This window comes from Conger conger, chromosome 12 (genome assembly GCF_963514075.1).
Source record: "Conger conger chromosome 12, fConCon1.1, whole genome shotgun sequence".
Classification (NCBI taxonomy): Eukaryota; Metazoa; Chordata; class Actinopteri; order Anguilliformes; family Congridae; genus Conger; species Conger conger.
In genome coordinates this window covers 12,052,028-12,076,957 of record NC_083771.1, presented here as the reverse complement: position 1 = coordinate 12,076,957, position 24,930 = coordinate 12,052,028, and the positions used below count along the sequence as shown (strand labels likewise).

The 24,930-nt window shown below is 46.3% G+C and overlaps 2 protein-coding genes across 4 annotated transcripts in view; one reads left to right on the top strand and one right to left on the bottom strand.

Annotated features, from left to right (window-relative positions):
• Positions 1-1,404: 1,404 nt before the first annotated feature.
• LOC133142474 (stomatin-like) lies at positions 1,405-16,925 on the top strand. 2 transcript variants are annotated; one of them, XM_061263716.1, is made up of 8 exons: positions 1,405-1,676; positions 2,619-2,654; positions 3,461-3,570; positions 7,927-7,999; positions 11,563-11,645; positions 12,210-12,413; positions 13,593-13,727; positions 15,203-16,925. In XM_061263716.1, exons 1-8 carry the CDS (start codon positions 1,619-1,621, stop codon positions 15,389-15,391), a joined length of 888 nt encoding a protein of 295 aa, XP_061119700.1. In that variant the 5' UTR covers positions 1,405-1,618; the 3' UTR covers positions 15,392-16,925. The 2 variants fall into 2 exon arrangements, with proteins under 2 accessions (XP_061119700.1, XP_061119701.1); XM_061263717.1 differs by lacking the exon at positions 2,619-2,654 and having other exon boundaries at positions 1,406-1,676.
• A 169-nt stretch (positions 16,926-17,094) lies between these two features.
• The window catches only part of LOC133142473 (gelsolin-like), a 32,117-nt gene continuing 24,281 nt past the window's right edge, over positions 17,095-24,930 (bottom strand). For both annotated transcript variants that reach the window (XM_061263714.1, XM_061263715.1), the window contains 6 exons: positions 23,244-23,414; positions 22,662-22,836; positions 20,727-20,848; positions 20,058-20,135; positions 19,187-19,247; positions 17,095-18,538 (listed from right to left, as the gene is read on the bottom strand). In XM_061263714.1, the coding sequence (XP_061119698.1) occupies positions 18,369-18,538; positions 19,187-19,247; positions 20,058-20,135; positions 20,727-20,848; positions 22,662-22,836; positions 23,244-23,414 (777 nt within the window). In that variant the 3' untranslated portion in view covers positions 17,095-18,368. The remainder of the gene's footprint in view (positions 18,539-19,186; positions 19,248-20,057; positions 20,136-20,726; positions 20,849-22,661; positions 22,837-23,243; positions 23,415-24,930) is intronic.

The window sequence follows — 24,930 nt, the reverse complement described above, 5'->3', positions numbered from 1 at the left end:
GTTCTTTTTTAACAGAACAGGAATAACATTCGCAGATGTCTCAAAGCCAAAATGGTGTCTAACTCTGATTTCAGGCTCTCATTATGTTACCGGCTACCCCGGCGACTTCAATGGCATCCATTCATTTTACTCATCTGGGGTTTATGTAATTAGGTAAAATATTTTCTGTTGCAATAGGTTCATGAAGCAAGACTGCGGTCTTCCATGTCTGAATAATCTGCATTGTTTTAACTGTTCATTTTATCTACTGTGCATGGACCTCAACTGTCTCAACCTGAATATGAGTGAAAGACTGCCTTTTTAATGCTGCTTATGTCGTTCGGTGTTCATCTAATTTGTACAGGACTGTACCCAAATATCCAGAGGTTTGGGATAAATGATTCAACATTCATTTGCCTTGGACTTCCATTGAAACCTGCTTTCATTTTAACATACTTTTTGAGTGTGAACTACTTGAAGAAACTTGATGATAATGCAAGTCAGTCGTTCCCATAATCATGTAATGTTTAGAGGAATTATTTACTGTCTTAATCCACATCAGAAATAGCTATGCTTCTTTTTCTAACCTCATTTTATGTAATTGTTTGCAATGTAGCACAATATGAACATGGGCCTTTTGTCGTTCATTGGATGGATAGAAATTTCAGACCTAATGTTTTAAGTTTTAAGAAGGTAAATAATCCCACAACATGACAAGCATCTAATTTAGAAAAATTATCACCTGGAATTGCAATTATGGTCGGAACAAAAACCAGCATACACAGGGGGCCCACAGGACCGAGTTTGAAAACCACAGTGTTAACAGTGCATAAAGACAGTGACATCTCGGTGAACTCACTGCATATCTGCTTCACTTCTGCGGATTGGCAGCCATTCAACAGTTTACTTATTGAAAGGGAGACCTGCGTGAGTTCGTGTAGTTACGATTATGCAGATGCATTTGGTCGTTCTAGTACATGAACTGATTATCTGCACACATTTTACTGCGGTTTACATCGCATTGGCTAACGGAAATGTGCGTGTGTTCAAAAGGCTATCTTGGTTTAAGGTGTGAAGTGAAATCTGTTTCCTGCGTTGTATTATTGAATGAAAGGTATGTCATGAGAATTTTACATGTAGAAAATTCATAATGTGAAAAGGATTATATAGAATGATAAATACGTTGTAGTATATGAGTTAAAATATTCAGACTATGAGAATATAAATTGGGGAATTAAAGACCAAAATGTTACATTTAGCCAATAGTCACCTAATGTTTCATTGTCAAAATGGCAGTAGTCTATACATGTTTACAGTAGCTAATAAATAACATGAACAGAGCAAGCAAAATGATTGCATGTACTTTGTTCATAGTCGGCTTGGTAACGGTACATGTTTTTGTTTGTGAAGGGGTGCTACCGCCCCTCGTCGGCACGCCCCACTGGCCCGTGGGGTGGTTCAAAAGACTTAGGGCTGTCGCGTCTAAGCAGAGGTGGTGGTCTGAAACGTTGATTTTACGATACCTACTACCTAGCATCGCTCGTTCGGATCACATCTGTTTGTGCTCTGTTTAAGCATAACTACTTGAGTTAGCTTGTTGGCTAACTTACATCAGTGGTTCAACCTTCGCGAATTATCTATGGATGCCACCGAAGAAAGCAAGATGAGAGCGGAGAAGAGACGGCAGCACCAGGCTGGTAAGCCTTTTTTTAGCGGGCCTGGCTTCAGATAACGATAGCCTAGCTATTTTCAGTGGAGTCTAAAACGGGACAGAAAGCTGCCGTGAACTGAGCGAATTTGATAATTTAGCCAAGCAGTCTGCTTGTTTTACCTGGATATAGGCATAGATTTTGTGGCGTAACGGTAGCTTGCTCGCTTGTTCAAACAGGCAGGTACACTCCCACCAACAAGCATTGTAAGATAGTTATTGCGTAACTTAATAGCAGCGCGATCTAGCTAGGCTAGTTATTGCCAGTTGCTTATTTTAGCTGTGAAATGTTACATTCAAATACAAATTTGCTTTCCACATGACTATTGGAAACTAAATTGATAGCTAAGTTAAATATGACTTGGGTTATAAGAAGTATTTGTATTGCATGTAACGTTAACGTTATTGTTCACTCACAACATCGACGACACGTTTATTGCTAACGTTACGCTGGACGTTGGTATTTCAGACTATCACTATCAGCCGGGTAAGTGCGCAGGCCAAAAACTCTGGTGGATGCGGCTGAAATTTCTCTGGATATCAGTTTTACCCAGAAAAACAAGCACACTACAAATAACATTAATGTTTTTGTTGGCCAAAACAGTCAATTCTCTTCCGAATTAATATGGGAATAAAAAAGTAATAATAAAACGTAGTAGTAGGCCTAGACGTCCAAAGTGGTCAATAAGTTATCCATTGCAGTGTGAAAATGTAATCTTAGGAAAAACGCTTTATCCTGGCTTTTAGCCTGGCATTTCTATAAATGCAAATGCACGGAGACGTGTTCGGTTAGCCAAATTTCCATAAATTGGCTGTCCTGAAACCACGAGCCCCAAGCAACATGCATGGTGTCTACCGGTGTATATTGTCTGTATTTTTTCTTGGTTTTATCTTTATGTACGCCTTTTCCCTGCTTTTAACCTCACTGTAGATTCACCCAGATATCGCCAACCGCAGCATGACCCAGGTAGGAAGGTGCATGAAATGTTAGCTTAAATGGGAAATGAACGGTTGGGCTTCATCTGATCTGGTGACACAAAATCAACGAGCGGTGGTCCATTTTGTTAGCATGGATGTGTGAAAGGCTTCTCTCCCCCCCCCCCCCCATAAAGTATCTGCAGTGTTTCAGCCTGTTTGACCACAGACTGACATTTGTAATGTAGTGTGTGTACCTGGCCCTGCGTTAAAGGGATTTTCTGCTTGTAGGAGTATTTGCTGTGGCAACGTCGAGGAGCAGTGTTGCCAGATGTCTGAATTAATTCCCCTAAAATTAATTAAAAAAAACTCCAAACTCCTATACAAATGAAATCTTTCATTGCAATTTTATCATAATTTGTTCCTCATGCCTCCTTTTTAAAACCCCCAATTTGTCATTGACCCCCATTAATTTTTACTATAAAACCTCTCCTCTGAATTTTTCCACTCCCTACATTTAATGGTAAGTGCCGCCTCTTTCTTCTCTGGCAAACCGATCTGGGAGCTCTGGTATTTTCTTGCCTCTGGCATTGACCTTCAGCAATCGGGACAGGATATGCAAAAATAGTGTTGAGAGACTGGCTTGCATCCGTTGATTGAAAATGAAACTTTTTTTGCTCTGCTCTGGTCTTGTCTTTACACTGCCATGAGTGTGTACTAACCAAATTTTTTTCTTTTTAAAGTGTGGTTGAAATGAGGACATTCCATTTGGGGTGTTGACACGCGCGGTTGAGAGATGCCTGACGTTTTAACGCTCTTGCTGACACTCTCCCGGTTTGTCCGTTTTGCGTTGCACAGCGCTGGAGAACCTGGAGAGTGATGTCGGTGGGATCGGGTGGTGCCTGATGGGGATCTCCATGCTCCTGGTGATCGTCACCTTTCCCATCTCCATCTGGATGTGCATCAAGGTACCTCCCCCTCCCTCTGGAAGACCAGGGACAGCCGCCCTCCCCTTGATATCGGTTTCATTCTGTTTTAATTGCAGTAGTCTATACATGTTTACAGTAACAAATAACATGAACAGTGCAAGCAATGTATTTTCTTCATCGTCGGCTTGGTAACGGTACATGTTTTTGTTTCTGAAGGGGTGCTACCACCCCTGTGCTCACGCCCCACTGCCCCGTGGGGTGGTTCAAAAGACGTATTAGAGCTGTTGCGTCTAAGCAGAGGCGTTGGTCTGACGCTAATTTTAAGCTGGTAACGATACCTACTTCCTAGCATCGCTCGCTGGGATCACATCTGTTTATGCTCTGTTTAAGCATAACTAGTTGAGTTAGCTTGTTGGCTAACTTACATCAGTGGTTCAACCATTGCAAATAAACTATGGATAACACTGAAGAAGGCAAGATGAGAGCCATCCTTCCCAGTCCTGCTGCCTTATGGGCTTTTCTGTCTGAACCCTGAATTCAGCATCTGGGTCAATATGCGTGCTGTGGTGTTTATCAGTGATCATTCACACCTTATAGAGATTGAGAGAATCTGATTGGCTCTGGTGCTCTGGGTGCAGAGCCGTCCCCAGCTGGTGTTCTCCATCATCGAGGCATTTGCCAGATCCTGCATAGGCGCTTAGACCTTTGCCCTCCAGTCCCATACTGGGACTACGCTCATAGGTCATGTCTGAAACTGCTTACTTGACAACTATTGAGTGCATTGGATGAGATTGTTAAGAAAATGAAATTGTCACAAAATGTAGTGTACTTAAAATCTCCGGGGGATGTACATACTTCCAGGGTTTTGCTGAGTGTGGCCACGCCCAAAACGGCCTCTTAAATACTGTGTCCTCACAGTCCTCACACTCAGATTCCTCTCAGATTTATTCACTTTATTAGACCCAAAGATAGCTCTGCCTCTTCCTCTGAGACCTCCAAAAAGTATGGTTTTCTTTTTGAAAGGTGTGCTTCCAAATAGACAAATAGACAATGTATGTGCCATGATGCTTTGCCTACGATACAGGTGATTCTGCGGTACGCTATGTATTGCAAGAAAATCATTAAATGGGAATCAACCATATACTGTATCAACTCAAATATGTATTTAAATGAAATATCGATAGTTGCCACCACTGTATTGATACTGTATCACAGATACTATGCTGTATCAAAGTTTTCCTCAACCTCTAGATTTAAGTGCACTACATTTCTGGACAATTTCACAACTTTATCATCCAGTGTAGATCAACTTGGAAAACCTCTGTTTTCAGGTAGGCAGCGGGCAGTATGTTTAGTAGACATACTGTATACAAACAACACGTTTCGAGGACACAGTAGTTAGGAGGCTGTTTCGTACACTGCCCCAGAGTAACTCATTAAGCTTGACTTCTTCACCGAGTAAAACCGGGAACCCCTTCAAAAATGGTACATGGACTGAAGTGAAAACAGCTGTTCCAGGTTTTACTCAGTGCAGAAGTCCACCTTCATCAGTTAGCCAGCTTCGTGACTACTGTCTTGCTCCCTCATCCTCTCCACTGATTCTGGTCACGCGCTCTGAGTCTCACTGCGTGAATTAGCACTTTGTTATGGAGCTGCAGACGCACTGTATTTCTCAGTGGAAGGGGTGTGAAATCTGTGGTGTCATTGTATCAGGTCTTGTTTGGCAGATGCATTCGGCTCGGTTTTGCCTTTTCACGCAAGGTGTCCCGCCAAGGCATTGGGTGTGGTAGTTTTAAAAAGACGAGAGGTTTAAAGTGGGCTGTTTGGACTGAACCAGCTCAGTTATGGTGTTGTGAAACTTTAGTCTCATTATATGTCAGCAAGGGACCCACTGTATATGTTGGTGCTCAGTCATAGTAACAAGCTCTTGAGTAATGAGCTGCTAATTGTTGTTAATGAGACGCCAAGGGCCGGTTTCACCAACACCGATTATGCCCAGTCCTAGAGCTCATTCCAATTGCCTTGTCTTCTTGTTTCTCGACTGACCGGGAATTCAGTTTAGGATGGTCCAAACCGTTCAATGCTCCTAGCCAGGAGCTAAGTGGCTTCAAAAAGATTCTTGAGCAAGGAAACAATCTTTTTTTGGTTGGATTTTGGATCAAAACCTGTGCATCCACCTCTCCCCATCTGTAATTGGCGTGGTTTCACACTTGAAAGAGCAAGGACATTCCTCACCTAATACACTTATTTCCTTGATTCCTCCATCCTTGCACCATTTCTGGCTTCCTTTTTTTGCGTCCTCCCATGGCTGGAGTTAGGAGCTAGGTACGGACACCAGGAAAGGAAGCAAGGAGTTAATTTTGAGATTCTCGGAACAAAACTCATTTTAGTCCAGGACTAAGTTTAATCTGTCCGAAGCCGGCCCTATTCTTCATTAAACTTGGCTTTTTATGTCAGCTGAAGGATGATTTACCCTCTTAAAGCCACATTATGCCAGAAATGGCTATGTACGGCCTAAGAAATAAATGTCATAAACAATTCCATTACGTCAGACTCAGCTTTGGCTTTCATTTACGGAGCTGTGTGTACTATATTGCAAATGGTTCCAATTGAAAGATGTTGAAGTTGATTTAATGAAAGACTGATGGGTGAAATCAGTTCGGTCCCATTTGCTGAGAGTAGAAACCCGAACCCATCTGTGTAAAATGGAAATTGCCAAACCTGCGTTGTTAAGTTTAGCCACACAATTATGGTAGAATACATTTCCTACAACCTTCAAGAGAGTGAGCGGCTTTGACATCGGTGGATTCCCATGACCCGATTGAGACACTGGTATAAAAGAGCACCTGAAATGAAGTTAAATTCATCATTGGTTATTTGAGGAAAAATCCCAGATAATCAACTCACTTTTATTGTTTTTGTTTGAAAATGTATCTGGGTTTCCATGGTTGCTTAAAATTGTGCTCTTTTCAAGTTTTGGGAAAGTGCTTGACTTTGTGTCTGTAATGAGTGTTATAATAATGAATAGAAAATTAATAAAATATTTCTGCAGCTGCAAGCTCTTTGAAAATGGCCCTTGAAAATCCTTGAATTTGACTTCTGAAGGTTGTGGCGATAGAGTTTCTAAGGAACGTAGACCTCTGCTGTAGAAATGTTTATCTCGATCTTGGAGGACCTGGCCGTTGGGATGGGTGCTGACTGCACTCCCTGTGGACAGCAAAGAAGAAGACTGAGGGAGAGAGTAACCGTTAGCAACAGGGGCATGTGGTCCTGTGGTGTTTTTAATGTAATGTGCCAGTTCAAAAGCCATCTTATCGTGACTTAGGTTTGATTGCTTTAGATTGGATTTCTTTGTTGTCCTTGCTATTGTCCTCTCCGAGCCCTTCCCCTCTCAGGGTGAGGTGAGTGCAATAGAGCCCAGCGTATAGCTAACCCTTAATGCTGATGTGACCTATAAGCACTGTAATTAAGGTAGCGTTAGCAAAACGTTCACATACAAAAACAAAACTCAACAAACGCCTGGCAGGGATATCATAGCTAAAGCACACAGCAGCACACTGCCAGCGTGTTGTGTGGTATGAGAGTATCGAGTTTCACATCCTTAAATAGCGTGGTATTCATGAATACTCCTCCTGTGCCTGCTGGAGAGTAATTATATTGACCTGTGCTCACATGTGTGAGCACATTTAGATTATCTGTTTACACTCCAGCTCCCTGGCAGAGACTCAGACTTCAGCGTTGGTGAGTGAGGGAGTTAGTCGCGCTTGGCCTTGCTTAGACTGATCAGTTGAAGGAGGACCGCATACGTTGTAGGTGTGCATGAGTAGCATTGGTCAGGGATGGGTCTTCCTGGTTATGAGGCTGATCCATTGTGGGTCTTCCTGGTTGTAGGGCTGATCTGTTGTGGGTCTTCCTGGTTATGAGGCTGATCCATTGTGGGTCTTCCTGGTTGTAGGGCTGATCTGTTCTGGGTCTTCCTGGTTGTAGGGCTGATCTGTTCTGGGTCTTGCTGGTCATGAGGCTGATCCATTGTGGGTCTTCCTGGTCGTGGAGCTGATCCGTTATAGGTCTTCCTGGTCGTAGGGCTGATCTGTTGTGGGTCTTCCTGGTCATGAGGCTGATCCGTTATGGGTCTTCCTGGTCGTGGGGCTGATCTGTTGTGGGTCTTCCTGGTCGTAGGCCTGATCTGTTGTGGGTCTTCCTGGTCGTAGGGCTGATCTGTTGTGGGTCTTCCTGGTCATGAGGCTGATCTGTTATGGGTCTTCCTGGTCGTGGGGCTGATCTGTTGTGGGTCTTCCTGGTCGTAGGGCTGATCTGTTGTGGGTCTTCCTGGTCGTAGGGCTGATCTGTTGTGGGTCTTCCTGGTCATGAGGCTGATCTGTTTGTTTTTTGCAGATTGTGAAGGAGTACGAGCGGGCTATCATCTTCCGGCTCGGACGAATCCTCAAGGGAGGCGCTAAGGGACCAGGTACGACACTAGCACACACACACACACACACCCACACCCACACCTGTATCCACACACACACACCCGTATCTATGTGCACACACACACACCCGTATCTACGCGCACACACACACACACACACACACGTACCTACACACGCACACACACACCCGTACCTACACACGCACACACACACCCGTACCTACACACGCACACACACCCGTACCTACACACAGACACGTGCCTGCATGCACACTCATACACGCACAGATGCCTGCGCCCATGCTCATACACACGTGCCTGCACTCACACACGTCCCTGCGCACACTCATCCACTGCATATGTACATCAACACTATCCAAAATAATAGTGATTTTTATTTTGTTTTGTTCAAAAAGATCTATCCATGGAGCTTTTTAAATGCTATATTCAGCCCCGCATCATTATGTCAGTCTGGTTGCAATTAGCGAGATTAAATTCATAGGCTGTCTTCCTGGAAGTAGACCACAGTGCTCTCGCTAATCGCCTTAACTGGAGACTTTAAGACGCGCAGGCCCGGGGCCGTCTCCGCGGCGACTCCCGCCAGGCCCCGCCCCTTCACCGTCTTCTGTTGGAAATTGGAGCCGATTGATTGCCTGTTCCCGATGGAATCCTGGCGCATCCGTTGCCATGGCGCCCCCCTCTGCAGTGCACTCTCTCTGATTGCGAGGGTTCCGCAGTGCGACACTCTGCGCTGTCACCTGTGGGCGGGGTTTGGAGCGCCTCGACAGAGTGGCGTCGGTGGCCCTGCGTGATTTCATTTAAGTGAATCCTAATCCGAGGGCTTTAACCCGGGAGGGAAGGGAGGTCGTCTGGCAGTTGGAAAATTGCCGGCTCGATCCTCCGACCCAGGGTGTGTTGAAGCGTCCCTGAGCAAGACCCCCAATCGCTCCTGTCAAGCAGATTGGTGCCTTGTACGGGCGTATCGCCGTGAATGTGTGAGTGAATGAGAAAGTTCAATTGTACAGCGCTTTGGATAAAAGCGCTATAAATGCAGTTCACTTACCACTTGTGCGACTTATTTATGCATTTGTTACCACCGTCATCAGACAATGTCACTGCTTCTTCCTCATGAGAACTTTCTTACCCAGAAACAAACAAATCTTCTGTTCTCCAGTGGTATGTGTGAGTGTAATTTCTCACATTTTTGCGGTGAAGATGTCTAATTCTGTCGCTGTGGTACTCCTGTCTCATGCTGCTAGGACCATAGAGGGCTAAAGGCTTGCCATGATGCAGAACTTTAATAAACGCATATTGTATTGCAAAACAACTCTATCTGGTTACTAAAGGAAATTACATGGGTCTCATGATCAGACAGATGTGAACTCTCTGGCTAATAACACAGGAAGAGGCAGCGGTTTCTAAACCGCCTGTGCCTTGTGGTGGAGACACACAGGCCACAATGCTTGCTGCGCCTTTCTGCTCTGAGAAATGCACTAACACATCTGTGTGCAGATGAAATTACATCCAGTTTCATTAATTAACAGAAGCGGGAGCTCTCGTTAGCGGAGGCAGGGATGAGAATAACGTCTTTCGAGCGTTTGAAAGCTCTGTGTTCCTGACTGCGCTGGGTGAGATGCGTGCCTGTTGAATCTGGGAATCGTGTTTCAATGGCCGCACTAGGGGTGGGACTTTTGTCCGTTTTCTTTTAATGATTGCAAGCTGAGTCGCCCTGGCAGTCACTCCCGTGAAACCCCGTTTTTTCAGCAGCAGTCCGTTTGCTTTAGCGCACGGCTAGCCCGCGTGACAAAGCTCTTTAATGGGATGAAAGGTGTGCGTGCGTGCGTGCGTGCGTGCGTGCGTGCGTGCGTGCGTGCGTGCGTGCGTGCGTGCGCAGGAGGGTTGGTGAGCACAACGTGTAGGCCATACACGCTTAAAAGATTGAGATTTTTGTTTACTTTTCTATGTGGTGAGGAATTGGCGGGCTAGTACTTTAGTACTAGTTTACTAAATTAAACGGTCCTACCCCTTGTCAGACCCTGACATCCTCTCCGCAAGTGTACGTGTGGCCTGTTGATTTTTAACTCCATTAACAAGCCGAGTTTTCGTTGATCCAGTCAAGCATTGAAAGCTTCTACAGATGGCTCCTGCAACGGACTGTAAAGGAGGCTGCTCATGGATGAAATAACCAGAGATTACCTCAGAGGGGTGTATCCACTACACATCCATAAAAAATCTATTCACTTATGCAAGTAAATATATTGACTCACATTTCAAGTCAGGATTGTGTGGGTTGGGTCTGGACCTCATCTGCTTTCAAAATGTACCACTTACTAGTAAATGGCATTGGAGAAGGAGGGAGATCGGAAGAGGGATAAAGTTTGTAGGGGGATTAATGCACACCCCACACTCCTTCGCTTTAAGCTATTTATCTTTTTTTAATAAAGATATTTCTGAACAGGCTTTAGATGAAACTAAACCCTGTTCCTGGCAGCCTCCATTTCCCATGATGCATAGCAAAGCTGTTAGTATGCGTCCCGCGTGCTCCTACAATGGAAACTAACTGAAAACCAACCCAGTGGAACACAATCCATCTTAGTCTACAAAGAGTAGCTTAATATAGTGCAACTTTATATTGCTGTTTTAATGCCAACAAAGTGTAGGCCAACCCTGCAGCTATTGTGAAGGGAGTCCACGTTCTTCTGCTGGTCTGAAGGCAGCCGTGGAATTCTTTCCCTAAACTAATCCCAGTGTTTCCCGGTCCCTTTGTTCCCGGATTGGGGTAGTCAACGATGGCATGCTAAAGACGTAACTCAACGTAAGTCTCTGAGCACATAAACTTTCACATCTGTAAGCAGTTCAGTCATTCTTTGCCATACAGTATGTCCTCTTAAGTGGATTTTGTAGTATTGGTTTCAACAATAGGCAGCCATTTTGTTATTTCTGTGATCGAGAGTGTGTGGAATTTTCCGTGCGTGCCTTGCCAGGGGGCGGTTTCCTCTTGGCCGGTGTCCCAGAATTCCGGGTAAATGTGCCTGGAATGGAGGCTAAGCGCAGCAGCTGAAGTTTGTGTCAGTGCAGGGCCCTCCCTGTGGCCTGTTGAGCAAACCTAGGGTATTTAGAGAAATGCTGCTTTTCTTGTTCGACGTGGTTATTTTTCATGTGGTTATTTTTCCCCCAAGAATTGCATTTTGACGGTCCTAGTTTGCTGCGGTCATGTTTCACTCTCATGCCTGATTTGCATCAGATTTACATTTTTGATCCGCTAGCATGAGCGTCAAAAGGACGTGGACGCCTCACCAAGCCCGCTCCTCTCCTGATGCAAATCAGACACCATGCGGCTAAATGCCGGTATTGGGTGAGGCCTCCACTGGATGATTTGTGTCACACATTGATTGGCTCATTTAACATCTATTTCATGTGTTTTGCGTTTCATATAAAATACAAGATGGCTGCTGTATCCTGTGACTTCATTGCACCACTGTTTTAACACGACTACATCGTATCGTGCAGCTGGCTTAAGTTCATGATTCTTGCTCAGTTTTTATTAGTTTAATAAAGCAGTGTGATAATGCGTGTGTGTATGTGTCCTGTCTCTGTTACAGGTCTGTTCTTCATCATTCCCTGCACCGACAGCTTCATCAATGTGGACATGCGCACCATCACCTTCGACATCCCTCCACAGGAGGTCTGACATCATCTCCCAGCATCCTCTTGGTCTCCATGACACAGCAGGTTCCGGTCATTGTTCTGGCCAGGAAAGGGACATAACTTAAGGCTGTCCCTTTTATCACCCGTTCACCATCAAACGCGTTCAAATATCACAAGCAAGGAAAGCTCACTTGCTAATATCAACTGTATGGTTGAGGCACGGTAACATGCCATATTTGATTCATGTGTGTGTAATAAAAGCTGAGTGAATACATAAGTTCTGAAAAGAGCAATCTGTAATAGTAGCATCTGTTTCTCTCTACGGAGACTGATTGGTCTGTGTCGGTTTAGAGGCTTTGATTAGTCTGTTTTTCTGTACGGAGGCTCTGATTGGTCTATTTCTCTGTACGGAGACTCTGATTGGTCTGTTTCTCTGTACAGAGGCTCTGATTGGTCTGTTTCTCTGTACGGAGGCTCTGATTGGTCTGTTCCTCTGAACATAGACACCGATTGGTCCGTGTCTTCGTATGTAGACTCTGATTGGTCCGTTTCTCTGTGTGGAGACAGATTGTTGGGTAAGCTGTGACGCTGCCTCCCCCAGGTGCTGACGAAGGACTCGGTGACCGTGTGTGTGGACGGGGTGGTGTACTACCGCGTGCAGAACGCCACGCTCGCGGTGGCTAACATCACCAACGCCGATGCTGCCACACGCCTGCTGGCCCAGACCACCCTGCGCAACGTGCTGGGGACCAAGAACCTGGCGGAGATCCTGTCTGACCGCGAGGAGATCGCCCACAGCATGCAGGTACCGTGCCACGGCAACTCCCACCCACAGTCTGTAGTGAGAATACGCACCACGTGTCTGCTACGTGATCCACTGACTGTCCATGGGCTCGTGAAAAGCAATTTGAAACCATGGAAGTCAAGTTTACCGGCGCCGTCATGTTGTTCAGTTTGAAGCCAGAGACTGCGCTGTAGGGAAGCCGATGCGGCTCCTCCATGAAGCGTGCGAGAGATTTTGGCCTGTAGGCTGGACCTCTCTCTGCTCTTCCTCTCTGGCTCACATTTCCTTACATCAGAGGTGTCCAATCTTATACTATGCGTGGGTGCCGGTTTTTGTTTTAACCCAGCAGTAACGCACCTGATTATACTAATGAACTAATCGTGGTCTTTAATCAAGACCTTGATGAGTAGAATCGGCTGTCTTAGTCCTGTGCTAAAACAACAACCTGCACACACACCGGCCCTTTCTGGATAAGATTGGACACCCCTGCGTTACATACAGTGCAGCCACACAGCTGGATATGTTCTGCGGTTAAGTGTTAAGTGCCTCACTCAAGGGCACCCAGCAGTGGCCTGTCTGCAGCCCTGCAGTTACGAGCCCGGTTCCCTGACCGCTGCGCTACGCTGCTACACCACGCTGCTACACCACGCTGCTACACCACGCTGCTACACCACGCTGCTACACCACGCTGCTACACCACGCTGCTACACCACGCTGCTACACCACGCTGAGCTCAGAAAAGCCGAGCTCACCTTCAGGTCCTCATCGCCGGCTCTACATCGCCCCCTGTCCAGTGCCTGTGGCTGTGGCCGTGGCCGTCCTGATGAGCCTCGAGGGTAGATCTACAGCGCTGTCGTCGGCCTGTCTCATCCAGTCAGCCCCGTTCTGCCAGTTGCGGCTACACGCTACATCCTTCTGGCTTAAACTGCTTCCCCGTTTAAGACTCATCATCGCACAGGAGCAGACAGCGGTCCAACTCAGTTTCATCTTACCCAATATCTCCGCCTGTTTCTCTCTCTTTGTGTCTCCCTTTACTGTGCCCTCTCTTCCTCTCTGTCGGGTTCAATTTGCATCCGCTTTCTGCCGCTCTCCTCTGTCAGTCTTTCTTCGTCTTACTAGTTCTCTCTCTCTCCTCTGGTGAAAACTCGGTAGAGGACTGCTGGGTGGATGATACATGTCCCTCCCTCTCTCTCTCTCCAGTCCTCCTTGGACGATGCCACCGATGACTGGGGCATCAAGGTGGAGCGGGTGGAGATCAAGGACGTGAAGCTTCCTCTGCAGCTTCAGAGAGCGATGGCGGCCGAAGCAGAGGCTTCCCGCGAAGCTCGAGCTAAGGTACGTTCCCCCTGGCTAAAGTACGTTCCCCCTGGCTAAAGTACGTTCCCCCTGGCTAAAGTACGTTCCCCCTGGCTAAAGTACGTTCCCCCTGGCTAAAGTACGTTCCCCCTGGCTAAAGTACGTTCCCCCTGGCTAAGGTACGTTCCCCCTGGCTAAGGTACGTTCCCCCTGGCTAAGGTACGTTCCCCCTGGCTAAGGTACGTTCCCCCTGGCTAAGGTACGTTCTCCCCTAGCCCTAGCTAAGGTACGTTCCCCCCTAGCCCTCGCTAAGGTACGTTCCCCCCTAGCCCTAGCTAAGGTACGTTCCCCCCTAGCCCTAGCTAAGGTACGTCCCCCCCCCGGCCCTAGCTAAGGTACGTCCCCCCCCCGGCCCTAGCTAAGGTACGTCCCCCCCCAGCCCTAGCTAAGGTACGTCCCCCCCCCAGCCCTAGCTAAGGTACGTTCCCCCCCCCCCCCTAGCCCTAGCTAAGGTACGTTCCCCCCCCCCCCCTAGCCCTAGCTAAGGTACGTTCCCCCCCCCCCCCTAGCCCTAGCTAAGGTACGTTCCCCCCCCCCCCTAGCCCTAGCTAAGGTACGTTCCACCCCCCCCTCGCCCTAGCTAAGGTACGTTCCCCCCCCCTAGCCCTAGCCCTAGCCCTAGCCCTAGCCCTAGCCCTAGCCCTAGCCCTAGCCCTAGCCCTAGCCCTAGCCAAGGTACGTTCCCCCCCCTAGCCCTAGCCCTAGCCCTAGCCCTAGCCCAGGTACGTTCCCCCCCCTAGCCCTAGCCCTAGCTAAGGTACGTTCCCCCCCCCCTAGCCCTAGCTAAGGTACGTTCCCCCCCCCCTAGCCCTAGCTAAGGTACGTTCCCCCCCCCCCTAGCCCTAGCTAAGGTACGTTCCCCCCCCCTAGCCCTAGCTAAGGTACGTTCCCCCCCCCCTAGCCCTAGCTAAGGTACGTTCCCCCCCCCCTAGCCCTAGCTAAGGTACTTCCCCCCCCCCCCCCCCCCCCCCCCCCCAGCCCCTGTCTGCTACCATGATCCCACCATCCCTGTGTACATATGACAGGTGTTGCCCCCATAAAATGTCCTGGAAAATAATTAAAAATATTTTTAAATTAATTTCCTGATTTGTCTGAATTGAAATGTCATATTTGTATAGGATATTGATAGAAGTTGTTTTATTGGGCCAATAGGGGGCAGTGTTTCCTCTGGAACAGGTAGAAAAATACTCAGGCCCAAGTACAGTGATCAGGAAGCTTTACTGGGAATGTTGCCGTTTGATACGGTCTTGACTCACTGGCTATTGAAGGTGCCATAGCAGGTTTCCACAGAGTATGCAAGTACCCAGGTATCTAGCCTGGCCACATAAACCTCCCATGCGTCTTATCTGTGGTGAGGATTCGAGCCTGAAAATGGCTGCCACGACCCACCCTGCAGTGCAGTACATTTTTACCTGTTCGTTCTCACCTTCCCCTCCTCACCTCGCCCCCTCCAGGTGATCGCGGCGGAGGGGGAGATGAACGCCTCGCGGGCCCTGAAGGAGGCCTCCATGGTGATCGCTGAGTCGCCCTCCGCCCTCCAGCTGCGCTACCTGCAGACCCTCAACACCATCGCAGCCGAGAAGAACTCCACCATCATCTTCCCCCTGCCCATCGACATGATCCAGGGCTTCATGAAGCACTGAGCCGGGCGCGGCCAGCCCGTGGGGCACTGACCTGGGGTCAGCGGGGCCTGCACGCATGTAGGGTAGCTACTGAAAGAGCCCGTTCCGGTTACATTTCATTTGGAGGCTTTGAAAGGGATGTCCGTTTTGTCATGAGCATAGCGTTCGGCTTTGTGTGTGTGTGTGTGTGTGTGTGTGTGTGTGTGTGTGTGTGTGTGTGTGTGTGTGTGTGTGTGTGTGTGTGTGTGTGTGTGTGTGTGTGTGTGTGTGTGTGTGTGTGTGTGTGTGTGTGTGTGTGTGTGTAAGCATTTTCAGGTGGCTGGTAAAGAACGTGTGATGGTATTGACCAGTGTTTTGGAGTCTGGGCCACTGACCTGGGATCAACAGGAATGTGCCTTCTGTCTCTCATGGTGTGTAGGGTTCGTTACTGAAGAGTCGTCCTGTGTCTGATGGTATGTAGGGTTACGTACTGAAGAGTTCTGTTCGGTTTGACGTGTCGTCAGTCCCAAGCCCCAGTGGCTCCAGCCAAATCCCAAGGGCTTTGGGCTTTGGTGGAGAGAATTGTGAAAGTTGAGAGAACTTAGTATGGTTTTAGGGGCTCAGAACAATCGCATAGCAGTCATTTTGATTGTTTGAACTAGTACTTGGGGTTGTTGCGTTTGACTGCCATATGGCACTCTTGGGACTGAAAGGACTGAATTTCATTTGGAGGCTTTGAAAGAGATTTCTGTTTTGTCATGAATCTAGCGAATGGCATTGTGAGTGTGTGTGAGCGTATATGTGTGTGTGTGTGTGTTTGTGAGCAAGCGTTTTCAGGTGGCTGGTTATGAATGACTGGTGGTTTTGACCTGCGTTTTGTTAAATTCAGCCAGAGATGAGCATATTGTTGAAAAAGCAATCTAACAATCGGAATGACTCGAAAAGCCTTAAGCCATTTCCGTTATAACATTTGTTACATTTCATTTGTATTTCTACATGTGATCATAATTTGATATGCTATGCCTTTCAAGTTTTTATTTGTGACAAAAACATATTTTTTACGGTAATGTAAATTTTAGGTTGAATTTAACATTTTTACATTTTAACATAATTATATGTTTTATATTGAAATTGGAGATGGCTGGTATTGGCCCCGTTATCAAAAGTGAAAACCAATATTTCCGACTGAATTTACCCATGAGCTGCACCGATTAGCATCATCATTATATCATGGGTGCCATACCAAAGATTTCGGTAAAAAAAAAAAAAAAAAAATGTTTCGATGGATAAATTCATGTTACGATTGACTCCTCTTTACTTGTGAAATATTAAACACACTTCAATAAACTACTGTCCTGAAACAGGCGTTAAGCTGTTAAGCCATTGAACACATAATGCATACCCTTATCTTTAATTTTCAATTTTTTTAATGATGTTCTGAGTATTGTCAGACATTTTTGTGTTATATGTTTGTAATTCTATAACTGAAAACTCAGTAATGTGCTACTTATATCCTATGGTTTTTTCAGCTTCAGCCGATGTTCAATTTATCAATAAAAAATATGTATGAGAGACATTTCTGTCCAAGATTTTGCTTTGCTTGCAAACGTACGGTTTCATTTGTCACCCAATTAATTAACATTCACATTTGCAGAGTTCACACATTTGCGAATACACGTAGAGCTCCCAACATGTTTGAATTGTTGGTGATCCCATGATTTGAAAGAAAAGATAACAGAGAAATATGGTGTTCCAAGTTTTTGTATTGGTTTATGAAGGAAAGAAGTAAGCAAAGGATACAGTCCCAATAAATACACAACGGTATTACACCGGTACACAAGCTGTGATGCGAAGCCGAGTGCCCATAACAACCTTTATCTGGTCTCTAATAAACGTGGCATTAAGCAAAAAATGGCAACTTGGTAACTGGCAACTTTGGGACGATGAAATAATCTGGCCCTTCGTCACCAGTGAAAAAATGATCTGACTGGCACGCTCTATCACGAACAGCTGGCTTTACAGTGGCCGCTTTGGGCCTTTCCCAATGAGAAGCATCCAACAAGCTGTGCAAACGGAAATTATGTTGAAAGCCTGCGTGTTTCGGGACACCAGAGTCAAATGCGGTCATCTTTTCTTCAGTCTCTCGTCAATGCTGCATTTCTGCAACATCAACATCAGAGCTAATTCTACGACCTCACTGAGTGAATGGATAATTCACTTAGCCATTTGAGTCTGTATTCTTAGCCATGCCTGACCTTGGGTAGACTTTTGTGCCATAACGTAAATGCAACTAATTTACGGTCCTTCGGATATTCCGATGAATAAAGAACTGCTTGACATTGGACAATGATTCTACTTAAGTGGAAAAAACAAGAATTGCGAAATACAATACCACATATGATTATGTACTTCACGATTTAATATTGATCACTTTTAAAAGGGTTTTCAGAATATAAAAGGCTAAAATCCTGCTTGGCTAACGCAGATGTGCAGGATGTCTTTTTATGAGGATGAGATTTCCAAATTAACTTTCCTTTGCTAAAAGCGACAAGACCCTCAGAATTCCTTGCCGATATCAAACTTTGACCACCCTCTGAATTGTCCTAACCACAGGTGTCAAAATCCAGTACTGGTGGGCCACAGAGTCTGCTGGTTTTATGTACAGTGGTTCATCTAAGATGTTGATTGGTTAAATCATCCACACACCTTGTTCTCAAGGCCTTAATTGGCTGCTGATGGAAAACCTGCAGACACTAGCCCTCCAGGACTGGAGTTTGACAGCCCTGACACGCCTAGTCTACCAAGCCCCTTGGGCTGAAAAAAAGTCAACTAAAAGTACTTGGCTTTTTTTTCTTTTCTTTTTTAAACACACAGCTTAAAAAAAAAAAAAAAGAAGCAGTTTAAGCCCTTTGACACTGGAGAAGTGCAGGAGGGGTTGAAACCCTATCCCCTTTGAGTCTGTGGCAGAACCCGGTGGGGTGAGGCAGGGTGCGGGGCCGGGGCTGGGGCGGGTCAGAGTTCACATCTCGAGCTCGGCCATGGCGCGCTCCAGGGGGTCGGTGCTCCAGTACTCGTTGTCCCAGCCCAGGAACCAGCCGCTGAAGGTGGGCGGCTCGAACCCCTGCTTGATCTTCACGATGGGGGTCCGGCGGTCCCGGTTGGCGGGGTCTGTCTCGATGTAACGGGCGGCTGGGAGGGAGAGGAGGAGGACATGCATCAGCATTCTACTTCACTGGACTTTTCGGTGGGTTACGCACTGGTTTGTAGGTACACAGCGCCACCTGCTGTGGTGGAGTGCAAATTACAATATGTATAGAGCAGTTCTTCCTTATTGGCTAAACCTGTATGATGTAAGAAATCAAACCCTGTTTGTTTCCCTGCTACCTTTTTGAAAGTATATGTCTCATTATTCTTCTGCTTCTGTTGCAAGCTAGATATTTCCATGCACCAGAGATGCAGATGTCACACCATAATTATTTTCTCCTTATATCTGACCCAGTCAGATAGTATATTGTATATTGTCAGTATCAACCTTGCCTTGTATTTTATGATTGAAAGGTTTCGCCAAGCTTTGAGCTGTGATACATTTATAGTACATTTAAAGTACTACACAAATTGGTCCAAAACCCTGTGTTGCTAGAGGTGGAAAGACGGGTTAGACAGTAAAAAAAAAAAAAAAAAGAAAGAAAAAAATGCCCAGGTGATTGGAACAAATAACTGGGGCGGAGTTTTACTCTCTGAACCTGGATTATCCACATTGTTACTCAATTCTCATGCTGTGCTGGTAAGTGGGGGAAAGGAAACACATTTTTTCATGTTTTTAAGGTTTTTGCTCACCTGAAGCCATTGCCTCGGTCTTCTCCTCCTCGTGCGCTTCGTTGCCAATCCATACGAAGACCTGGAGGGAAGCCATCTCATGAGCCTCACATCACGCCCAAAACCAGAAACTCAACTCCCCTCATCACCCCAGGAGATCAGCAGTTTCTGAGATCTACACGATTGCATGCATTGCACTGCTGCCACACAATTGGCTGATTAGATAATCACTTTAATAAGAAGGTGTAATAAAGTGCTCGGTGAGTATATACAGTCTTTGTATGGAGAATTTAGTATAGGACTGGACTTAATCTATACCTACGAAACTGGCTCTTAATGTCTTAGTTAAGTTGAACCATAATTACTGTGTGAATAGTGCATGATTAATGTAAACTATTGAATTATTAACTATCTATTAATCATCTGTCCGTGCTGAACATTTGGGGTACAAAAACTCACATAAACAAACCCTTACTAATCTATAAGTATCAGTTATAGACATTTGATAATTAGCTTAGGTTTGTTATTGTGGGTTTCTGCAAGATGAACGTTCAGTGTGGACCGAGGGAAAAGCATCAATAAACAGTTAACTCAATAGTTTACATTAATCATGCACTATTCATGCAGTAGTTAATGACTTACTCATAACTAAGACATTATTTAACGTTAGTTAATAGAAACCATGTTCCACCGACAGAATTTTCTCCCTACCACATTGCACACGGGTCGTTGTGACCCAACATACTATTAAGTGACTTTACATTGGTGTCCGCTTTTCCATTGTTCACTACCTCGATGTATAGCAAAATAATAAAGTGTACTCTCCTTATGAAAGAGATAAAATGGAGGTGTTTTATTATGTAAGGAAAATGGAATGTGAACTGTAACTCACTTGCTCCCAGGTGTCCAGGATCATGACATCATCAGTGGCCAGGTCCTCTTGGGTCATCTCCCCGGGAACCTCTTCAATCTGGCACAATGAAAGGGCACGGAGCATGAGGTACTGTTTCTGACATTACAACTGGCACAAGGGGCCCTCAAACTGGTCCCAGCACCCCCCTGACGGGGTCCCAGGGTGTGCTGAAGATAAATTATTGACTATGGTCTAAAAAATACTAAAATAAACTTTGTATAAGAGTATATGTTTGATACTTTCATATAGTGTAGGGTTTCTCAACTCCGGTCCTCGGGAGCCAATTGCCAGAAGGTATTTGTTGTAGCCAGAAAACTCGCAAACCTGATTGAACTAATCAAGGGCATTTTTTGGTGGTTTGATTGGTTCAGTCATTAAATCGGGTGTGTGAGTTCCAGGTTAAAACAAAAACGAGGAGTTGAGAAACACTGATATAGTGCATGCCTACTTCACGAGAAATGTTGTTTGAAAGAAATGGTAATAATTGTGTCCATCTTAATTTTCTTTCTTCAATTTTTAAATATATATATGTATGTGGCGTCACGTTTTACACGCGTGTCATGTCCTAGTGTGTTGAGCAGCGTGGGCTGCTTGTTTGGGCCGTTTTCAGGCCTCTGGGGGGCGTTTTGGCAGGCCGAGGGCACTCACGATGAATTGGCCTGTCTTGTTGGAACAGGCGAACAGCCTGGGCGGGTGGGCCTCCATTTTGTCCTTCAGCCGGGTGGAGGTGCGGTAGGCTGCCTTTCCTCCGAGAGCCTCCCAGAACTCATCTTCAAACACACACAAAGGTCATAAACAATATGTACACAGTAGTGTCGAGGACCCGGCCCTAGGCCCCCCTGATGAGAGATTGACGGGGGATGGGTTAGGAAGGAATGCATAGTTAACCCCTCGCACACGCCATCGAGGTGGTAGCAAGAACGCCCGTAAGAGGAAAAATATGTGGTAAGATAAATGTACAACCGTTTATGGACACTGAGGAGTCTGAAGTCAGAGGACTTAGATTCAGGGTTTTAGAGAGCAAGGCTAAAGGTCTGACTGAGGCCATGCGTAGAATGTGTTCTAGCATGACCGTGGAAGATACTCAACATGCTGAACGGGTAATTGGTGACCCAGGGAGTTTGGCGTTCAAGGAAACGGTAGATGTGATAACATACTTAGTTGACACGTGTGGGCTTGCTCCTTCAGGGGAGGAGCAACAGAATAATGACATGGTCACTATAGACAAACAGTACAGAATAATGACATGGACACTATAGACACGCAGTACAGAATAATGACATGGACATTACAGACACACGATACACGATAATGACACGGACACTTGCAGGTTTAATAGCGGTATAGGCAGCAGAGCTGCCTCCAAATATGGCGCCAACCTGTTATTGCTGACAATTCTGACATTCCTGCCAGTTGCAGACCCTTACTAGTCTGTGGACATTCCCAAGGCCACCAAATATAAATACTAAAAGTCTACATCTGTAGCCAAGTTGTTTCAAGGCCTCTTCTGGGCTGAAATAAAATGTACTGCCTACCTCCAAAATGGCCACTGCTCTACTTTCCTCATCAACATCAACAACAACAACAACAACAACAAGTATCACACACACACACACACACACACACACACAGATGCAGTATTAATTTCACGGATTTGTTGAACGGTCCTAAACTGAGAGGCTAACAACTAACTGACTTGGGGCAGATCAGCCTTGAAGGTACTCATTTATCGAAAGTATATTGGCTGAACTGTTGGCGAACTTGCGGAAGACGCTTGTGATTGGCTGAAGCGCAGGGCTACAGAGTCGATGGTCAGGGTGAAAAAAGGCACACTGGCAGTGGGATGTGGAGTTATTGTCTTAACAAACGTCTTTCGTCTTGTAATAAGATGAGCGGAAACGGACGTTAGATCAGCACTAGCTTCTGCGATGTGACGACTACCTGAGTGAAGTGGCTCTTTCAGGGGGGTTTTGGAGGGCAGGGAGTCGATTTGACTGATGTTAAATGAGGAGGAGGAAGCAGAGCTGTAGCCTATGGCTCTGGAGGGATGAATACGTGCTGCAGCGTGAAAGGATATTGATTGGAGGGGAACTTAAAATTCACAGACATTTGATCTACATGCATGCCCACTCTCATAAAAAAAAGTCTTGTAAAGGTTTACCAGGAAGTGGATGGAGAAAAACTTTGCTGTGAAAATACACAAGTATTACAATTTCATGTATTCTTTTGGAATATATCGTTTAAGATGTTTTGGTATGGTTATGAAGAACTGACTAAATAACTAGATTTCAGCTTGTCTTTAAGATTGTGTTGTTTCTTTCTCTCAAGTCGAAAATATTATCTTGGTTACTGTTTGCTTGAAAAGTGAAATGTTCTTATTCCATTGGCAAATCTTGAAATGAGTTAAGCTGTTACCTCGTTGGCAATATTTTCTGTCTCATTTCGCAAAAAAGTAAAAGAAATATGTTTTTAAGTCTCAATATAAGTACTAAAATACTTGTTGGGATGTGCTTATTTTAGTTCCTCCAGTGCAGTGATATGAAATCTGAAGGCAGCGCGCTGAGATCAGAGCGAGGTTCTTACCCGCCTCTCCCCCCTCCCCCAGCCGGGACGCGGACACCCCCAGGATCCCGCAGAGCTGCTGCGCCCCCCGCTTCTCCGTGTCGCTCGCCCCCTGCCCCGCCCAGAGGAAGCAGCCGCCCGGCGTCACCAGGACGAAGGCGTCGTTGGAGTTCAGGTTGGAGGCCACGGCGTCCACCTGAGCAGGAGGGAGGACTGACGTTAGCCTGGTGGCTAAGGTACGTGACCGGGACCTGGAAGTTGGTGGTTCAAGCCCCGGTGTAGCCATGATGAGATCTGCACAGCTGTTGGGCCCTTGAGCAAGGCCCTTAACCTTGCATTGCTCCAGGGGGGAATGTCCCCCACTTAGTCCAATCAACTGTAAGTCGCTAAAAAGCGTCAGCTAAATAACAAATGATTATTATTATTTGGGAGTGGGAGACACTTCTGTTACCAAAGCAGGTGACAACATGCCGCAGACCAAGAATCATAAACTCTGGTCCTGGTTTTCTTTTCTCGCAGGTAATTAGTGCTACTGGTTGGCCAGACTGTCTTCCCCCACCCCCCCCACCCCCCCCCCCCCACCCCCGCCGCTCCCTCACTCACCTCCACGGCCCTCGTGCACCCAGCCGAATTGGAGCGCACCTGGAACAGGCGCGTTTCGGCAGGGGCGGTCTGACCCCCCTCTCTGGAGGTTCCGCCCCTGTACACCACCATGGGCTGCCCCCCGAACAGGCTCATCAGGTGGGCCGGCTCCTTCCCCTGGACCACCCGCACCTGGATCACACACACACACACACATACCTGTTCACACACAGTACAGCATCACAGTGATACACACTCTCACACACTCTCTCACACACACACACACACCTGCTCACACACAGCACGGCATCGCCTGGTTGCTCTGCCTCCATGCAGTCAAACACACTGTACAATGAACCCATCCATGGATGCCATATTCCACGGTCCGCAAAAACACTGTCAAAAGTCCCATTCAGTATCATAACATCCTCTTTTTGCTTTAATTGATAGATAAGATATTGCGAAAATTGTGAACTCAGAAGACGTGTGCATTCAGTTATTGTGTGATTGTGATCGCAAGTCAAATTTAAATTGTGTTTAAACTTGTACCAAGAAGGCAAAAGTGTGATTGCAGATTTTCTCCACTGGGTGGCAGAAGCATGCAGGACTACGAGATGGAGTGGCGTGTTGGAGCAAAGTATTCCGTATTCCAGTATCCCAGAATCCTCTCTGCCTGGCTGTCTGACAGTGGGAAGTCCTGCACCGCATCAGCAGCTGGGACAAAAGGGCCCTTTTTCTATCCTCCCCCATCCCAAATCTGAGAGGGACAGAACAGCCTTTCTTGCTTTTGGCTTGAGGTGAATGTTCTGCTGTCACCAGCGCTACGGACCAAATTGCGTCAGTGTGTTGCGATGGAGAGAGATAAGGCACACTTTCATCTGATTAACAGAACTGATATTACCCTGGAACATTGGGCCGTTTTGTGTTCTTGTCACAACCGCATTCTGCGCATATTTTTTATTGCAAAGTTCCATCTTTTTGAGGGATCACCACGGATGCTCTAAATAGCAACCGCATTTTGATTTCGTTGTTTATCATATTGAAATGTGAAAATGACTCTGAATTTCTGGTTCACAATAAGTGTTCAGGAAGAGAAGTTGGCAGACAGAATATGCAATGGAGACCTCACCACATATCTTCTTACAAACTAAAACTTCCTTGATAAGAATGGGAGGAACAGGAGCTGCTGTTCTAGTGTGTTTGAGCCCCATGGTCTGGGATCAGATCTGAACCATGCCAGTGTTGACTGTGGCTGGTAACCCCAACAGGGTGACGTCCTAGCATCACCCGCAGATGGAAGGGTTTCAGACAGCTGGGGTGACCCCTGATGGTCAACCGGGCACCTGCAAGTCCTCCTGTTTAGCCTGGTTCAGACCAAAGGTTTGCAACACAACGAGCTGCAAATGGCGACTCTTCGCAATATTCTAAAACTCGGCACCAGTTATTAGACAAGTTGCGCTGCCTGAAACAGCGAGTGCCGGCATCAGGCGTTCTGAGACGGGTTTACACCGCTGCAGCTCATCTCTGCAACATCTGAAACGGATTTGTTGCGTCACAAATCTTTGGTCTGAACTGGGCTTTGAGCTGCCCACGGAATATCTTCCTCCCACTCATGTCTGTGTGACTTGAAAACTGCATTTGGATGAGAAGCGGTGTCTGACCTCATGTACTTCAGAGTACAGCAATCGCTTGTCTGTGGTCTTACCCA